The 16,236-nt window shown below is 38.4% G+C and overlaps 1 protein-coding gene across 1 annotated transcript in view; it reads right to left on the reverse strand.

Moving 5' to 3' along the window:
* Window positions 1-1,308: 1,308 nt before the first annotated feature.
* TMEM50B (transmembrane protein 50B) overlaps window positions 1,309-16,236 on the reverse strand; it is a 36,479-nt gene continuing 21,551 nt past the window's right edge. The window contains exons 3-7 of the mRNA XM_059064475.2: window positions 15,566-15,678; window positions 13,083-13,150; window positions 8,978-9,070; window positions 5,979-6,036; window positions 1,309-2,745 (exon numbers count right to left, since the gene is read on the reverse strand). Coding sequence (XP_058920458.1) covers window positions 2,700-2,745; window positions 5,979-6,036; window positions 8,978-9,070; window positions 13,083-13,150; window positions 15,566-15,678 — 378 coding nt within the window. The 3' untranslated portion in view covers window positions 1,309-2,699. The remainder of the gene's footprint in view (window positions 2,746-5,978; window positions 6,037-8,977; window positions 9,071-13,082; window positions 13,151-15,565; window positions 15,679-16,236) is intronic.

A 16,236-nucleotide genomic window follows, 5' to 3' on the forward strand; every position in this document is an offset into this window, starting at 1 on the left:
GAATATAAAAATAAAAATATAGACAAATCAACAACCGGAAGGTATATCAGTACTACAATAGTAAAAAAGAGGCGGGAAAAGAAAAAAAAACGGGGGAAAAGGCCTTGGCTGTGGAGGGCGGGGCATAAGCAAGGGCGAAGTTTTGGCAGTGGGCGGGGCCAATGCTCAGGACCCACAGGGCTGGAAAAGGCCCTGGGGGCTGGGGTGGGGGTGGGGCTTAGGCTCAGGGAACAGAAGGGGCCCAGGCTTGCCCCCCACCCCTGGTCTCAGATGGCAGGGGACCTCACCTGGGAGCCCAGCAAGCTTTCTGGGCCCGAGTGGGCGGGGCCATCGCCCTCTGCTCCTCTCCTGCTCCTCCAGGAGGGCCCCTCCCCCTGCCTCTCCTTAACTCCCCTAGGCCTCCTTCCTATGCCCCCAGGACCAATGCGGCCAGGGGGAGCAGAGGGCCTTGGAGGGCAGGGGACCAGCCTGGGAGCTCAGCAAGCTCCCTGGACCTGAGTGAGTGGGGCAAACACCCTCCACCCCTCCCAGAGGGTCCCTCCTGCCTGCCTCTCCTGAACTCCCCGGCCTCAGGGGCGTGGATCCTGTCTGGCCTCCACTTCTCCTCCCCCTTCTGTCCCCCCACGTCCTATCAGTTCACTTGGGGGTTCCTCCCATCTCCTTGGGCATCAGGGTCCCCCACCAGCGGCCAGCAGACACTCTAGTTGTGGGGAGACGCTAATTTGGCATCTTCCCACACTGCCATCTTGACTCTGCCCCAGGAGACCTTTATATTAAGGGAATCACATGTATCTTTAAATGATTACAAAGGACTCTATTCTAACTTACAATGTCTGATAGGAGTGGATACTAACATTATCTTTTTTTTTTTTAATGAGGAAACAAACAGGGAAATTAAGTGATTTGCTCACAATTAAAAAACAAATTTGTGACAGAGTCAAAAATAGAAAAAAAAGCCACTACGCCTTCTGGACGGCCTTCATTAGCCTTCACATTAGCATTTCACAAATCTGAGTATAATATAGTTCTCCTGCGAATTTCCTGCTGGTCCAGTGGTTAGGACTCTGTGCTTTCACTGCCGAGGGCCCAGGTTTGAATCCTGGTCAGGGAGCTAGGATCCCACAAGCCGCATGGCATGCTCCACCCCCCAGATTTTATATATATATATATATATATATATATATATTTCTCTTTATTTTATAAAGGGAAACTGCTTCTTTGACCAGGTCCACTTGAGTAACTGCAAAATGAACAGCCAACCCAGTTTTACAGTTCATTTTCTCCAACAGATTTAACAATACTAGAATGTGTGAGAAGTAATATTTATTGTAAGAGGTTAGAAGGGAGTGGAAACAAGTCTTAAAATTTGTTGGAAGCAAGACAGTTTTTTTGAGGAAAAAAAACACAGAAAGAAGTAATTAAACACGATGGTATCTAGACAAAGGCACAGCATTCCACAACTGCTTCATACTCTGTGCACAGTAAATCCTCAGAGAGGAGAGACATTAAGCAAAATAAGGCTTATATTAGAAGCTGCATATAATACCACTGATATTATTCTGTCTTACAACAAAAGGCTCTAGAAAAATGCCTCTGGAGGAAAATGGTGCAACACAAAACCTGTATAACAAAGGAAAGCAAAAGTAGAAATAAAGACCCAGCTATCCCTCTGAAATCTCTCACAGGAATACACTCAGTGCAAATACAGTATTTCAAACTCAGCAAAAGAAGTTTTTGACTGGAGTAAGAACTTTCAGGTTAAAGACGTATTCTGCAAGAAGAGTTCACCTAAAGCTTGAGAGCTAGAGCAAAAAGAGACTTGCAGTCAGTAACTGAGTGGATGAAACACCAAATTTTTCACTAGGTCATAATAATCCCCTTTGGGAAGAAGTGCTTTATCTTGAAACTAATTATTCCACTTTTTGTTATATGGTTCATGCTTTTAAGCTGCAGTTGTCTCAAACTTGCTTGATATAGAATTTTGTAATGTCAGATAATAGTAGGCTGTCAAAAGAGGACCATTTAAGCTGCTTTTGTAAGAAGCATGTTGCTGAGCTGCCTTACAGTCTTTTTACATCAACCATATAAAACTGAGCTTAGCTGATCATGTATTAACCCTTCTCAAATAAAGTCATATGAAAGGAATTGTTTTTAAAAGAGGCTTTCAAACTAGTCCTTCAGGTATTTTTAAAAATCTTCATATAAAAGTCCACTTTATACATAAGAACAAACATTTTTCCTTTTAAAAAAATCTCATTTTTAAGCCAAGATAAATTACAACTTGCTGAAATACCTTTTTTAATGGCTCAGTGCTTATTTCAGATATATGGAGCTGTATTTTTTGCACATTTTGAAAATTAGAGATACTGAGACAAAGTAGTTAACTCTACAATTAGATGATGATACAACCCTGGCTCAGGGAACAGATTAAGCTTTAAGTCTTCAAGAATAAAAAAATTGACACAGGTCATCTCATCTATATAGTCTTATACTATGTACATACTAACAATCTATTCAATGAAAAAAAAAGGACAGATACTTCATAATACTATTTCAAAACTCAGAGCATAAAAGTGTAAAGAAACAAAACATTTAATGTACAATCTATTCCATTTGGCAATGTGTAAATTATATTGAGAGATAAAAACTTATCTACAAATAGAATATAACAAAAGGAAAATGTGATTTGAGAAGTGATCTCAGGTCCATAGCTCTTCAGTTCTTCCAAATTTATAGATCAGAGTGCTAGAAAGATATTAAAATAAATCATGAGGTAAAAATCACATAGAAATGCAAAAGAGAATTTATTTTCTAAATATGCTTTGATGGGTACCTCACTGATCCCTTTGTATCAATTTGTAAAATGAAAGATTGTGGTGGTGTTGGTCTGAATTTGCTTGTTTTATAAAGCAGTTTGTTGACCTTGATGGTTGAGCTTAATTAAATATCTTTTCTTAAAGCCTGAAGTTACTAGATAGGTCAGTTGTAAGGAAAGGGGGCATTTCTCATAGTAGCCGGCATGAGGGTCACTCACATCTCTACGATCCTACAATGTCTGAGCTACAAACACTGAAAGCATTCTAACACACCATGTTGAAATTCTTCATTCATTTAACAAATACTTACTGTACAGAGTACTGGCTGGGCACCAGGCACCTAGCTAAGCACTGGGAATATGACTGTGAGTCAAAACAAGACAAATGTGTTCACCAATGGGAGACAATCAAATTCCAACTCAATGACACACATGGTACCAAGAGAGGGAAATATAAGGATCTGACCTAGTTAGAGGTCAAGAAGGTTCTCCTGAGGAAGCAGTGACTGAACTGAGATCTAAAAGAAGAGTGGGAATTATCTCAGCAAGGTATAAGGGAAGAAGCAGGGCAGAGAGGTGGGACACTCTGGCAACATGAGTTTGAGTTGTGGGTACGCTGGAGGTGGTAGATTTGAAATGTCAGCCACCCAAGAGGGGATAAGTAAGAATCTGGATATGTGGTTTAGACATGGAGATAGACATCTGTGACTCACTGGCATATAGGCAATAACTGAAGTCCCAAGCAAAAAGGACCTCACCTAGAGAAAGAATGAGTTGAGAAGAGGCTTAGAAGAGAAGCTTAAGAAACTTCAAAAGTTAGCAGCCAGAGTGGAGGATCAGCCTGCAAAGGAAACAGAGGAAGAGTGGCTGGAGAAGAAGGAGTGCACTCTGGTGCTTAGAAAAGGCCTGGCATACAGGAAGCACACAGCTGGCTGGATAACTTGCCGGCCTCTGGGCAGGGTGCATCGCTGATGCAGTAGTCACTGCCCACGTGAGCACAGGCCTTTACACATACAAGCTTTCTGTTCATCCAACTGTCATTTATATAGACTCCTCTACCACTATAAAGGGCTGAATCTGAATTTAAATTTGATCTCTCAACAGTGCCTAAGGTGTCTTCATGAAAATTCACTGTATTCCCAGAAAGCTGTCAGTCACATGCCAAGAAATACAATCACAAGACAGAAGAAATTGCTGAACATCTTTCAAAACCAAGAGTGTCCAAGCCACAGTGCAATAAGGGAACCCAGGCAGGGCACAGTGGTCTCCCTGAGTTGAGGAAACAGAGTTGAGAGTTCAGGGAGGCCAAGCAGCTGGAGTGTGCAAGGCAGGGTCCAGAGAGCTAGAGAGGAGGAGCCTAGGAGATCGTAGGGAGTTCCCCTTGAGGCTTCTGCCAAGTGCTGACAGCAGATGCACGTGAGGAAACTACCCAAGAAAAGGGCAGGAATCACTGGAAAGAACAATTCCCAAAGCTCCCACAGGGCTGGGAAGACTTCAGAATCTCATAGCAGAGTGGAAAACCTCAGACTACATGGAGAATCAGGAAGAATACTCAAAAGTGCCTTAGTAAGGGGGACATACTAATCCCAGACTAAATCTGCTTTCGTCCTGCCTAACGAAGCTTAAAAGCAAGACTCCGTGGGGTTTCCCTGGTGGCGCGGTGGTTGAGAGTCTGCCTGCCGATGCAGGGGACACGGGTTCGTGCCCCGGTCCAGGAAGATCCCACATGCCGCGGAGCGGCTGGGCCCGTGAGCCATGGCCGCTGGGCCTGCGCGTCTGGAGCCTGTGCTCCGCAACAGGAGAGGCCACAGCAGTGAGAGGCCCGCGTACAGCATAAAATAAATAAATAAATAAATAAAAGATATAACAATCTTTAACTATCCCAAATGAAATACAGAGAGAAAACAAGAAAAGAGAATACTTGATGGAGCGATGGGGTGAGAGTAGGGGTGGAGAGGTAGGGCAAAAAAAAACATGAAAGAAAAGAACTAAGCACCAGTGAGCTGTGGGATGACTTCCCAAAGCCTAATATACATGTAATTGGAAGCCAGAAGGGCAGGGTGGACAGAAAAAAATACCTGAAGAAATAATGTCTGAAAAGATTCCCAATTTGATGAAAACTGTAAATCCACAGATTCAAGAAACTCAATGAATCCCAAACAGAAGAAATATGAAGAAAACTACACCACAGCACATCATAATCAAATTGCTTAAAATCAATGACAAAAACAAACTTCTTCAAGGCTTAGATCTTAATGCTTTTGTGAGAGGGGTATGGGGTAAGGGATGTAATTTTCTAAATGATGCCTAAAATATCTATCTTTATACTAAAAGACATTTCATTCTGGAAAGCAAGGGCTACAGGGCTTCATTTTGGAAGCTTTTTAGAAGATTGCCCCTAAAAAATACTTTTGATATTATTTTATTTTATTTTAATTTTTTTGTGGTATGCGAACCTCTCACTGTTGTGGCCTCTCCTGTTGTGGAGCACAGGCTCCGTACGCACAGGCTCAGTGGCCATGGCTCACGGGCCCAGCCGCTCCGCGGCATGTGGGATCTTTCCAGACCAGGGCACGAACCCGTGTCCCCTGCATCGGCAGGTGGATTCTCAACCACGGCACCACCAGGGAAGCCCAATTTTTATACTTACTTTAAGTTATATTAAAAACTTAATACAAAATCCAATTCACCAACCAGGTTTTCTATACGACATGCATAGTATGTATTAATTCTAATTTCTTATTTTATTAAAGGTACATGATATGGTTTCTTAACAAAACACAGGCTATGGAAGCAGCAGTCTGGGTTCAAATCCTTGTTCTGCGTTTGCTAGCTAAGTGGCCTTCAGTAAGCTGAGTCTTATTTCCTCATCTATAAAACGGGAGCACCACCTGTTTTACATACTTAAGATAATTAAGTGGGAATTTAAAAGGTAACATACATAAAGCATCTAGCTCAGGTCTTGGCACATAGCAGGGCCCCTAATTAAATGGCTTGTGTACGCTTTTATGCAATAGTAGAATTTTCACCTTTTAAAAGAAGTTCTATACATTGTAACTAACCAAGAGATTTATACATGTTCCAGTGCCTATGCTGCTCTTATAATAAAGATGATGTTTCTGTAAATGTTATAGGTGTCTAGTTAAAAAATTAGGCAACTTACCTAAAAAATATAAGTGCATTTTGAAAAAACACAGCTAGTCCTGGATAAACATCAGTATCTGCACACACAAAGTAAAACAGGTCAGGTAATTACAAAAGGCAAATGGCAGTAACAAAGTATTCATGCCATTCATAACGACATGCTCTGTATATTATAAAACACTACTATTACTCATTAACTCTAAGAAATCCACAATGAAATTGAAGTAAGAAAATGACAATCTCATTCTCCCAAAACAACGGATTACTCTCACTCTGGATAAAAGACAATGAAATTATTAGGTTTCCTTTTTGTCTAAAGTAGTTGCTATGGTTCTAGCTGCATCAGAACTGCCGAGGAAGCAGCAGCTCATCCCTTCATTTCCTATGGCCAATACAGAAACACACAGTGTTAGAAAGATACAAATTAAATTTTTGATGATGTAACAGTCTGTTCATTTTATTTTCTTTCATGAATTCAGGAGTTTTATTGCACAAATCTGACATATATAAAAAGAATCATTGTAATTCAACATCATATTCTCCTGGAGAAAACAGTCACTATCTTCATAGGAAGGAAAAAGAAAAATTTGGAAATTACTCAAATTTTTGTGGATATTTAACTTTTATAAAACTATCAATGTTGATTAAAAATTGATTAAAAATACTAGTTGAGATGAAGAAATATTCGATTTGTAGCCTTTGATATCATAGCAAACAATACAGCTGCATGGTTAAAAGCCCCAAGTTTGAGCCATACTCCTGGATTTGAATCCTAACTCTACCATTGACTAAATGTATGACCATGGGCAAATTATTTAACCTCATTATGCCTTACTTTCCTCATCTGTAAAATGGGCATTGTAACAGCACCTGCCCCACAGAATGTGAGATGTGGACTATGCATAGTGCTCAGAACAGTTCCTGGCTCATAAAGTGCCATATAAATGTTAGCTGCTGCTATGATTATTAACAGTTCCAAAAAAATCTGTACAGTAAAAGATTTGAAATATGTATTAGAAATGCTCCCTGAAGTCAGTTTACAAACTAAAAAGTATATGTAACGAGTAATGCTGTAGAAATATGAAGATGAGATCCATAATTGAGAAATTTCTCAGTATGTACTAGTTCTTTAAAGATTAAGATACGACCACTGAGGGAATTCCCTGGGTCTAGTGGTTAGGACTCTGCGCTCTCACTACCAAGGGCACGGGTTCCATCCCTGGTTGGGGAACCAAGATTCCCCAAGCTGCATGGCACAGCCCCCCCCCCCCAAAATAAAGGAAGTAAAAAAAGTACTTTCCCTCAAATAAGCTTCATACTAGAACTGTGTGCTCCAGAGTATTTTTAATTAACTAAAATAACACATTTTAGAGTAGTATTAATTAAACATTGGGCAACCACTGTCCTCTTGTACTGACTTATTTTGTGCAAAATTAAAGACAAAGGTATTCCCAAATCTTATACTGATCAATCTATGATACTTAAGGGATCCTATCAAGATATTAAAAGGTCAGCTGTGGGTCAGGACAAGATGTGACAGTTAAGCAGAATGACGAAGAGATTCCAAAGATAGAGGCATCAGAAGATGAATAAACTGTTATCTGAAACTTATTCCTGTCTTTGGAGTGAAGGGAGAGAGCCAGTGAAAGAGGTTCTTCTGATGCCTCCAAAAGCACATGCTAAGACTGGGTCCTGCTTTTCAAAACTTCTCGCCATCCCCGTAATGAAAAGCTATGGTGACTGGAACAGTCACAAAACTCAGAATGGTATACTAAGAGCTCACTCCATTGCATCAACAGTTTCAATGTGAAGGCTACACACGTCTTCAGTCTTGCACTTAAAAAACTCCTCTTGTGAACTGGCAGTGCTTCTCAGCACCTCTGCCCCCTAAAAAAACAAACAACAACAACAAAAAAACCCCAGAAAACCTCCCCTTGTACCTATGAATGAAAAATTAGAGGCTGGGGTTGGAGAGAAGATGTATCAGCGGACAGAAAGATACTGGGGTCCACAACACCTTATCTTGAAATCCTTGGGACAAGGTATGTTTTGGAACTCAGGAATTTTCAGGTTTAAAAATGGTAACACAGGGGGACTTCCCTGATGGCTCAGTGGTTAAGAATCCACCTGCCAATGTAGGGGACACGGGTTTGAGCCCTGGTCTGGGAAGATCCCACATGCTGCAGAGCAACTAAGCCCATGCGCCACAACTACTGAGCCTGAGCTCTAGAGCCTGCGAGCCACAACTACTGAGCCCACGTGCCACAATTACTGAAGCCCACGCACCTAGAGCCCGCGCTCTGCAACGAGAAGCCACAGCAATGAGAAGCCTGCGCACTGCAACAAAGAGTAGCCCCCGCACCCTGCAACTAGAGGAAGCCCACGCACAGCAACAAAGACCCAACACAGCCAAAAATAAATAAATTTATTTAAAAAATGAAAAACAGTAACACAGGGCATAATATTACATAGCACCCCCAACTATGTTTGGACCAGCATCCCACAATCAAATACAACAACATTCCTCTCATAAAACATTTGAATATTTATTAAATGAAATAAAGACTATAATGAGCCCTGGATCATTAGGTCAGGTTTTGTTGACAAACTGGTTATGAAAAACCTGACCTTCAGCACTTTTGTGGATTTTAGAATTGTGTATAAGGGGCTGTAGCCCTGTACAGATTTCTCACTTTTACCACTACAACCCTCGGTAATAAGCCTCTGGTATAGAGCCTGGCTATCGGGGGTAAGGAAGGAAATCAGAACCTCTAGAGATAGCTGAGAGTTACCTGGTCTTGTCAGTGGCTTGGATTTCCTAACGAGGCTATCCCACTGCACTAAATGACCCCCCTGAGAAGTTTTATTAAATAACTTATATCTTTAAACAGAGTCTTATCTTCAAGCTAACTGAATTATTAAACTAAATTTTACTCCACAGTGAGTTAACAGACTAAGCCAAATATAAAGGACATATCTGAATCTTTCCTATGAAATAAAAGAGGAATAAATACTTACTTTGGGTAACATATGCACCAAAAAGAATCCACATAGAAGCAATAAGTGACCCAAACATCAACATGAAACCAATGAAGAGCCAAACTCGAGCACCTGTGTGAAAAATAGGCTTTATGATTTTGCTCATTTCTACAGCTCTATGCCTTAGGAATACCTAACACTAGAACACTGTGCATCTAATATATGCTATGCCTATCAAAGACAGTCACGTATTTATATACACCTGCTAAAACAATTAACTGAATGAAGATTGAAAAAAAGAAACTAAAACTTAAAGGTGTTAAGCAATACTTGGAAAGGGAAAAAGGGTAAGTTACCATTCTACTGGCTAGAGAAACTAACAGCTGAGTAAACTAAAGTTGGCAAGCTTCAGAAGTAATTATTTGACTAAACTGATTAATTAAACCCTAACTGAAGGGCTTCCCTGGTGGCGCAGTGGTTGAGAGTCCGCCTGCCGATGCAGGGGACACGGGTTCGTGCCCCGATCTGGGAAGATCCCACATGCCGCGGAGCGGCTGGGCCCGTGAGCCATGGCCGCTGAGCCTGCGCGTCCGGAGCCTGTGCTCCGCAACGGAAGAGGCCACAGCAGTGAGAGGCCCGCGTACCGCAAAATAAATAAATAAATAAATAAATTTAAAAAAAAAAAAAAAAAAAAAAAAAAAAAAAAAAACCCTAACTGAAAAATTACCATGTTGTATATATTATCAAAGTAATTGCTCTATTAGAAGTAGCAAATGTATTTCAGATAGTCATTACCACACAGGAATGAGAGACTGCAAATGAATAAGGACCACATGACCTCTTTTCATCAACGTTAATATCATGGTACTACACAACGTGGTACTAGCAGCAGCCATATATTCAATCTCTCTTATTCAGCCAAACTGTACCACATACCCTTGAAAAGTTCAAGGACTAAAGCATCTCTTCAACCCCCTACTGTATAGAATTTTAGAAGTTATACAACAGAATCTCAATAAAGTGATCATCTGGACACCTGAGTAGATTCAATACATTTTTAGGAAAGCAAGTTAGCATTTGTGCCAGACCCTGATTACAGGTATATTGACAGCCTGTCACCCTATAGAAGGGGAATATAGCTCCCCTGAAGTGAAAATAAAATCCAAGCCAATTTCCATAATAGAAATCTAAATTTTCCTCAATTTCAGATATTCTGTTACTAACTGAACAGAAATTCATATATTTTAGACACCAGATATGCAGGAAGCTCAAAGCTCAGCATGGGTAGAACAGCTGGTATTTGAGAGAAATGGGTCCCTAGGTTATCTAAATTTTATTATAATACTAAGCAGATCTCCAGAAATATACAGCAATGTTTACTTCCTTGAAGGAAAACATCCTCCAAATTCAATCACAGCTTTTACCTAGAGTGAATGAAAGGAAGTATCAAAAATCCTTGTAATTATTTTCCTTCATGTCCTTTATATATGACCACACAAAAATTTTTTAACAAAACTGAACAAGAAAAAAACTTCCCTTGAAAAATGAGTACACTTTTGTTTAGCAAAAAATAAAAAACTGTAATGTTTTCCCTTTTTTGCTTTGACTACCAGGAAGCTCAGAGTCAAGGTTAATAATTAAGAGTATCCATTTTGTCCTAGAGTCTAAGTATCAATACATGATCTTCTTTCTACCTAGTTCCTGTTCCTTCTTATTTAACACTTCCATTTGTAGTATATTTATTATGTTAATAACACTTTCCTGCAAATTCCTCTGGGAATTAAATGGGAATAAGTTACACATAAACCATTTAAGTAGTATGAAAGCTCAGTGTGGCAATAGCTGAGCATGCCTACAAGATAGTTTGCCCTGAATTTTTGAAGCACTAGACAGAACTTGCACTAAAGGTACCATGTATAAATGTAAACTGATGTAAACTGACTGAATTTTAACTAGGTAAGAAATAATCATGGAATTAAATGTTATAGTCACTACTGAGAGTAAAAAGTATGGGTTTTGGAACCAGACAGACCCAAGGCACATACAAGTTCTACCTTTAAGCTAAAAAGTTTTGGGTAAGTTACAGTGAAATTTTCTACAGAAAATAGATAATAGTAACATAATCCACAGCAATGCCTGTGGAATATTTTTGAAAGAAAAATGATCAAATAAGTTAATGTGTGCTCTATGCACAACATCACTTGCTAATACATGCTTTTTTATTCTTTATTCTCACTCATTCCTGACATTATCTGCTGAAGCTGGGGCACAAGGCATGCATATGTGTGTAAGCATGCACGCACAGACACACACAATGCACTTTTAACTTAGGTTCATCTGTCATTTGTCACTATCCCCATCCTCTCCAATTCTTCAAGGATCACAATGGAAGTGAAATTATAAAATGTGCATCAGCATTTAAAGCATCAGGTACAAAAGAAAGCTAATTTGTCCCCCTGTAACTAGCTTATTTAACTTAGCATAATGTCCTCCAGGTTCACCTCTGTTGTCACATATGGCAGGATTTCCTTCTTTTTTAAGGCCCATTTCCCTTACGTGAGGTATCTAAGAGAGTCAAATTCATAGAAACAGAGAGTACAATAGTGGCTGCCAGGGGCTAGGAGAGGGGCAAATGGGAGCTGCTGTTCAACGGGTATAAAGTTTCAGCTACACAAGAGGAATAAGCTCTAGAGAGCTGCTGTACGACACTGTGCCTATAGTTAGCAATATGGTATTGTGCATTTAAAATTGTGTTGAGAGTAGATCTCATGTTTAGTGTTCTTACAAAAAACAGAAATTTTTTTAAAGCTAAGCTCGTCAGCTCCTTGATTTGGTTTAATGTCTTATGATACTTTATGATTCCATTTATATGAGATTCTAGAAAAGGCAAAACTACAGTGCTAGAAAGCACATCAGTGGTGGCCAGGAGGTGGGGCAAAGGGGATTAACTACAAAGAGATATGAGGGAACTTTCTGGAGTAATGGATATATTCTATATCATGATTGTAGTGGTAGTTACTCAACTGTATACATTTGTCAAAACTCATCGACCTGTACACTTTAAATTGAATTTTATTTTGTATTTTATATAAGTTATCCTCAAACACACTGACAAATATATATATATGATACTGTAGACAAAGAGACTAAATGATTCTCGACTGCATATAAACATAGCATGGTGGCCGAGAGCATAGGCTCTGGAACCAGATTGTCAGTGTTCAAATCCTGGTCCCACCACTTATTTGCTTTATGACTTTGGACAAGTTACTTAAGCCTCTCTGTGCCTTAGTTCCTTAATCTAAAACTGAGGACAAGAGTGGTTACCTTATAGGACTATTGTGATAATTAATTGAGTTAATATGTGTAAAGCATTCAAGACAGTCTTTGGTACACACTAAGTATTCTACAAGTACTTGCTATTATTCTTAATCATCCTTCAAAATTCCTCTCCCACCTGCTTCAAATTCCTGACTATAACCACAAGTCACCCCTCCTAGTCCTTAAAGGTTGGAAATAGAATGTCTAGTCCTGAGCTTTTTCCATACAGCATGGAAATTCCACTGAAAACAAACCCTTGGATTCTAATAGAATGTGTTATAATCTGAACAAAAGAAAAATACTGTTGGATGACAAATTAAAAAAAATTCAAACTCAAAAAAAATGCATTTGTAGACAAACAGCATGTGTCTTCTAAATACTTCTGTTGTAGCCTATGGGTGGTTACTCAGGTAATCAGAACTGAATGTGAAAAACACTGTAGTCCTAGGTTAGATCTCTTAATGTGTCCATACTTTGCTGTTCAGTAATCCCGGTCAGCCACCTTGTAAGTAATATTATTGGTCAACATTTGGGATAAGAATAAATCCATCATTAACACAGGAACAGTCAAGATCCATTGATTTTGCATGATAACATTTTATCTATATACTATGGGCAATGTAACATGACAAAAACCAGTAACCTCTGGCAGTAACTTTAACTTACTTAAAGTTTTAAATAACACAGAAACTTTTTTTAAAAGTAAATTTTTAAAAATCCTACATAATCATTAATCATCCCTAAATAAAGACTCACTAGTGGCTTTGTTTCTTCTGATAAATCCCTCTTTTACCAGCATACAATAACAACTCAAAGTGCCTACCTGTTCTTCCTAAACAGCCGCTTTCATAGCTGTCACCTCTCACCTGAGCATTGGACACGGCATTTATCCTAGAACAATACAAAATCATCTAATAAGCTTTCATGCTGCTAAAATATTCATAGATATTTATATATCATTTAGAAGGGAAGCATTTCCTGTCTAAAGCCAGTATCTGAATAACTGAACATATCTTTTAACTTAAATATCCTAGTGGATAGGAATACTATGCTAGTCTTATTTTCCTAAAGTACACCCAGAAAACATACTTAATTTTTTTTAAATATCAATGTTTTCTTTTCTATATATTGGTAATAAATATGTTGAAGACAAAATTAAGAAAACATTTCCATTTATAGTAACATCAAACAAAAACATACTTAATTTTAAGGGATTACTACACTTGTCTCCAAAGATTATGAAAGAGGCCAATTTTCTGAGTTCTTTGTCTATTTTATTTTATATTTATACATGAATGACCCACCATGAGTTACCCCATTTTAAGGTTCTCATTATAACCAAGAGTTCAAAAGTTTCTCTTTGTGTTAAAAGTCAAGTGATTTTCTCTCATCCATTTCTCAAATTCAGAGAACATTTGGTATAATAAATAGGCCCACTTTATTCAGCTTCTCTTTCCATTTTTGTTAGAGCAGGTATATTTGTAGCAGGAATTGTCTTTTCTTAACATCCTGAATGAATATAAGTAGTTCCATCTTCTACAATTTACCTTTTTAAAGCTCCTGACAGTATAAGAAAATTATGTAATCTTAACATTTAACGCTTTTTTTTTTTTTTTGGTGGTACGCGGGTCTCTCACTGTTGTGGCCTCTCCCGTTGCGGAGCACAGGCTCCGGACGCGCAGGCTCAGTGGCCATGGCTCACGCGCCCAGCCGCTCTGCGGCATGTGGGATCTTCCCGGACCGGGGCACGAACCCGTGTCCCCTGCATCGGCAGGTGGGCTCTCAACCACTGCGCCACCAGGGAAGCCCCCATATCTTTAAAAATTATTAAAAGACATCCATGAAAAGCTTCTAAACTCTTTTATGAAGGGAGATAATGGCTAAACCTAAAAATGATTTAATAAAAAAGGAAAGCCATAGATCAAATCTCATTTAAGGCCAGTCCTGCCCTCCTTCCAATACTGGCAAATACAGTTAAGTAACACACTTAAAAAAAAATAAGACTTGGGCTTCCCTGGTGGCTCAGTGAGTAAGAGTCCACCTGCCGATTCAGGGTACACAGGTTCGAGTCCCGGCCCGGGAAGATCCCACATGCCGCAGAGCAACTAAGCCTGTGCGCCACAACTACTGAGCCTGTGCTCTAGAGCCCACGAGCCACAACTACTGAGCCCGTGTGCCACAACTACTGAAGCCTGCATGCCTAGAGCATGTGCTCCGTGACAAGAAAAGCCACCACAATGAGAAGCCCCTGCTCGCCAACACCCAGAGAAAAGACTGCACGCAGCAACGAAGACCCAATGAAGCCAAAAATAAAATAATAAATTTATTAAAAAAATAAAAAATAAAAAAATAAGACTCCATGGTAAAAGTTGAATGTATTAGATACTCAGTGCTCTGTGGTGACCTAAATTAGAAGGAAATCTGAAAAAGAGAGGATATACATATACGTATAGCAGATTCACTTTGCTGTACAATATAAACTAACACAATATTGTAAAGCAACTATACTCCAACAAAAAAATTAAATTTTAAAAAGGATTTTAAAAAATGTTGAATGTATTAGAGTATTCAAGGATGACTTCCTACTAAAAAATCTAGAAATGTAACAGACTTCATTAAACCTAAGATGCTAATGATTTTTAAGATGCACCATTATTTTTTTTATACTGCCAAGAAGAAAAAATATTATGAATTATAAGATACCAATGACTACAAGAAGCACACTGATATTCAAAGATATTAAAATGCAAAAAAATCTTAAGATCTATAAAACATAGTCATTTGTCAGTTTAACAAATATAAGGACAAAAATCACATGATAATCTTTAAAAAGTATATTAAAATTATCTGACTAAATTCAACTCTTTTTTAAAAAATTTTTATTGGAGTATAGTTGATTTACAATGTTATATTAGTTTCAGGTATACAGCAAAATGAATCTGCTATACATATACATATATCCACTCTTTTTTTTTAAGATTCTTTTCCCACATAGGCCATTACAGAGTATTGAGTAGAGTTCCCTATGCTATACAGCAGGTTCTTATTAGTTCTCTATTTTATATATAGTAGTGTGTATATGTCAGTTTCAATCTCCCAATTAATCTCTCCCCCCACAAATTCAACACTCATTGTTGATTTTAAAAATCTTAATAAAATGGCAATATAGATATACACACATATATTTATCATGTTAAAGAAGAATCAACCAATAAAATTAATAATTTATTCCAGATAGCATTAAACTTTGAGGAAAAAATGTTTTTAGAAAAATAATCTTGAATTGAGAATTACCTTCATACTTACATGAAGAAAGCCAATGTGGAAAATACACCACATGTGTGAAAGGCATGGTTCAGCTGTTCTGGCTTAGGATACACCACAGCTGCATCAATCATTATCCACCAACCTGTAAAAAACTTGAGAAAGAACCCATGTCATTACACTAATACTTTGGCTTAGCATGATACCTGTTCCTTAACATTCCATGTTTTCTATGGACCATATAATTGAAACATAAAATATGTCTACTTTGAGTTTTAGATGTTGAAATATAAAAAACAAGAATCCCTTATTTACTTATTCCTTATAGCATATTATGTGAATCTAACTAATAAAATCTGTGTAAGATTCAAGTTCTACTCTTAATGCAAGATGAAAAATTTATTACCTAGGAATGAATTATCTGCTTCTTTTATCCACCATAAAATTATATACAACCAAAGCTCTCTTAACTAAGCTCCAACTAGCTCCCTGATTACCTGATGGTGTTTCACTCTCTTGTTCATATTAAAAAGAATGTGGAACATTCTTTTTTTTAATATGCCCAAGAACTTTTGCTTCCACAAATGAGCTGCCATGTCTCCAAAAAATATCTACGTTTGCTATAATTTTAATTAATTATACAATTTGATTAAATACTGCAAAACTGACTAAACATGAGTTTGCAAAATGTAATGTTTCTATGTAAACTAAGC

The sequence above is a fragment of the Kogia breviceps genome, chromosome 5, assembly GCF_026419965.1.
Source record: "Kogia breviceps isolate mKogBre1 chromosome 5, mKogBre1 haplotype 1, whole genome shotgun sequence".
In the NCBI taxonomy this organism is placed as follows: Eukaryota; Metazoa; Chordata; class Mammalia; order Artiodactyla; family Physeteridae; genus Kogia; species Kogia breviceps.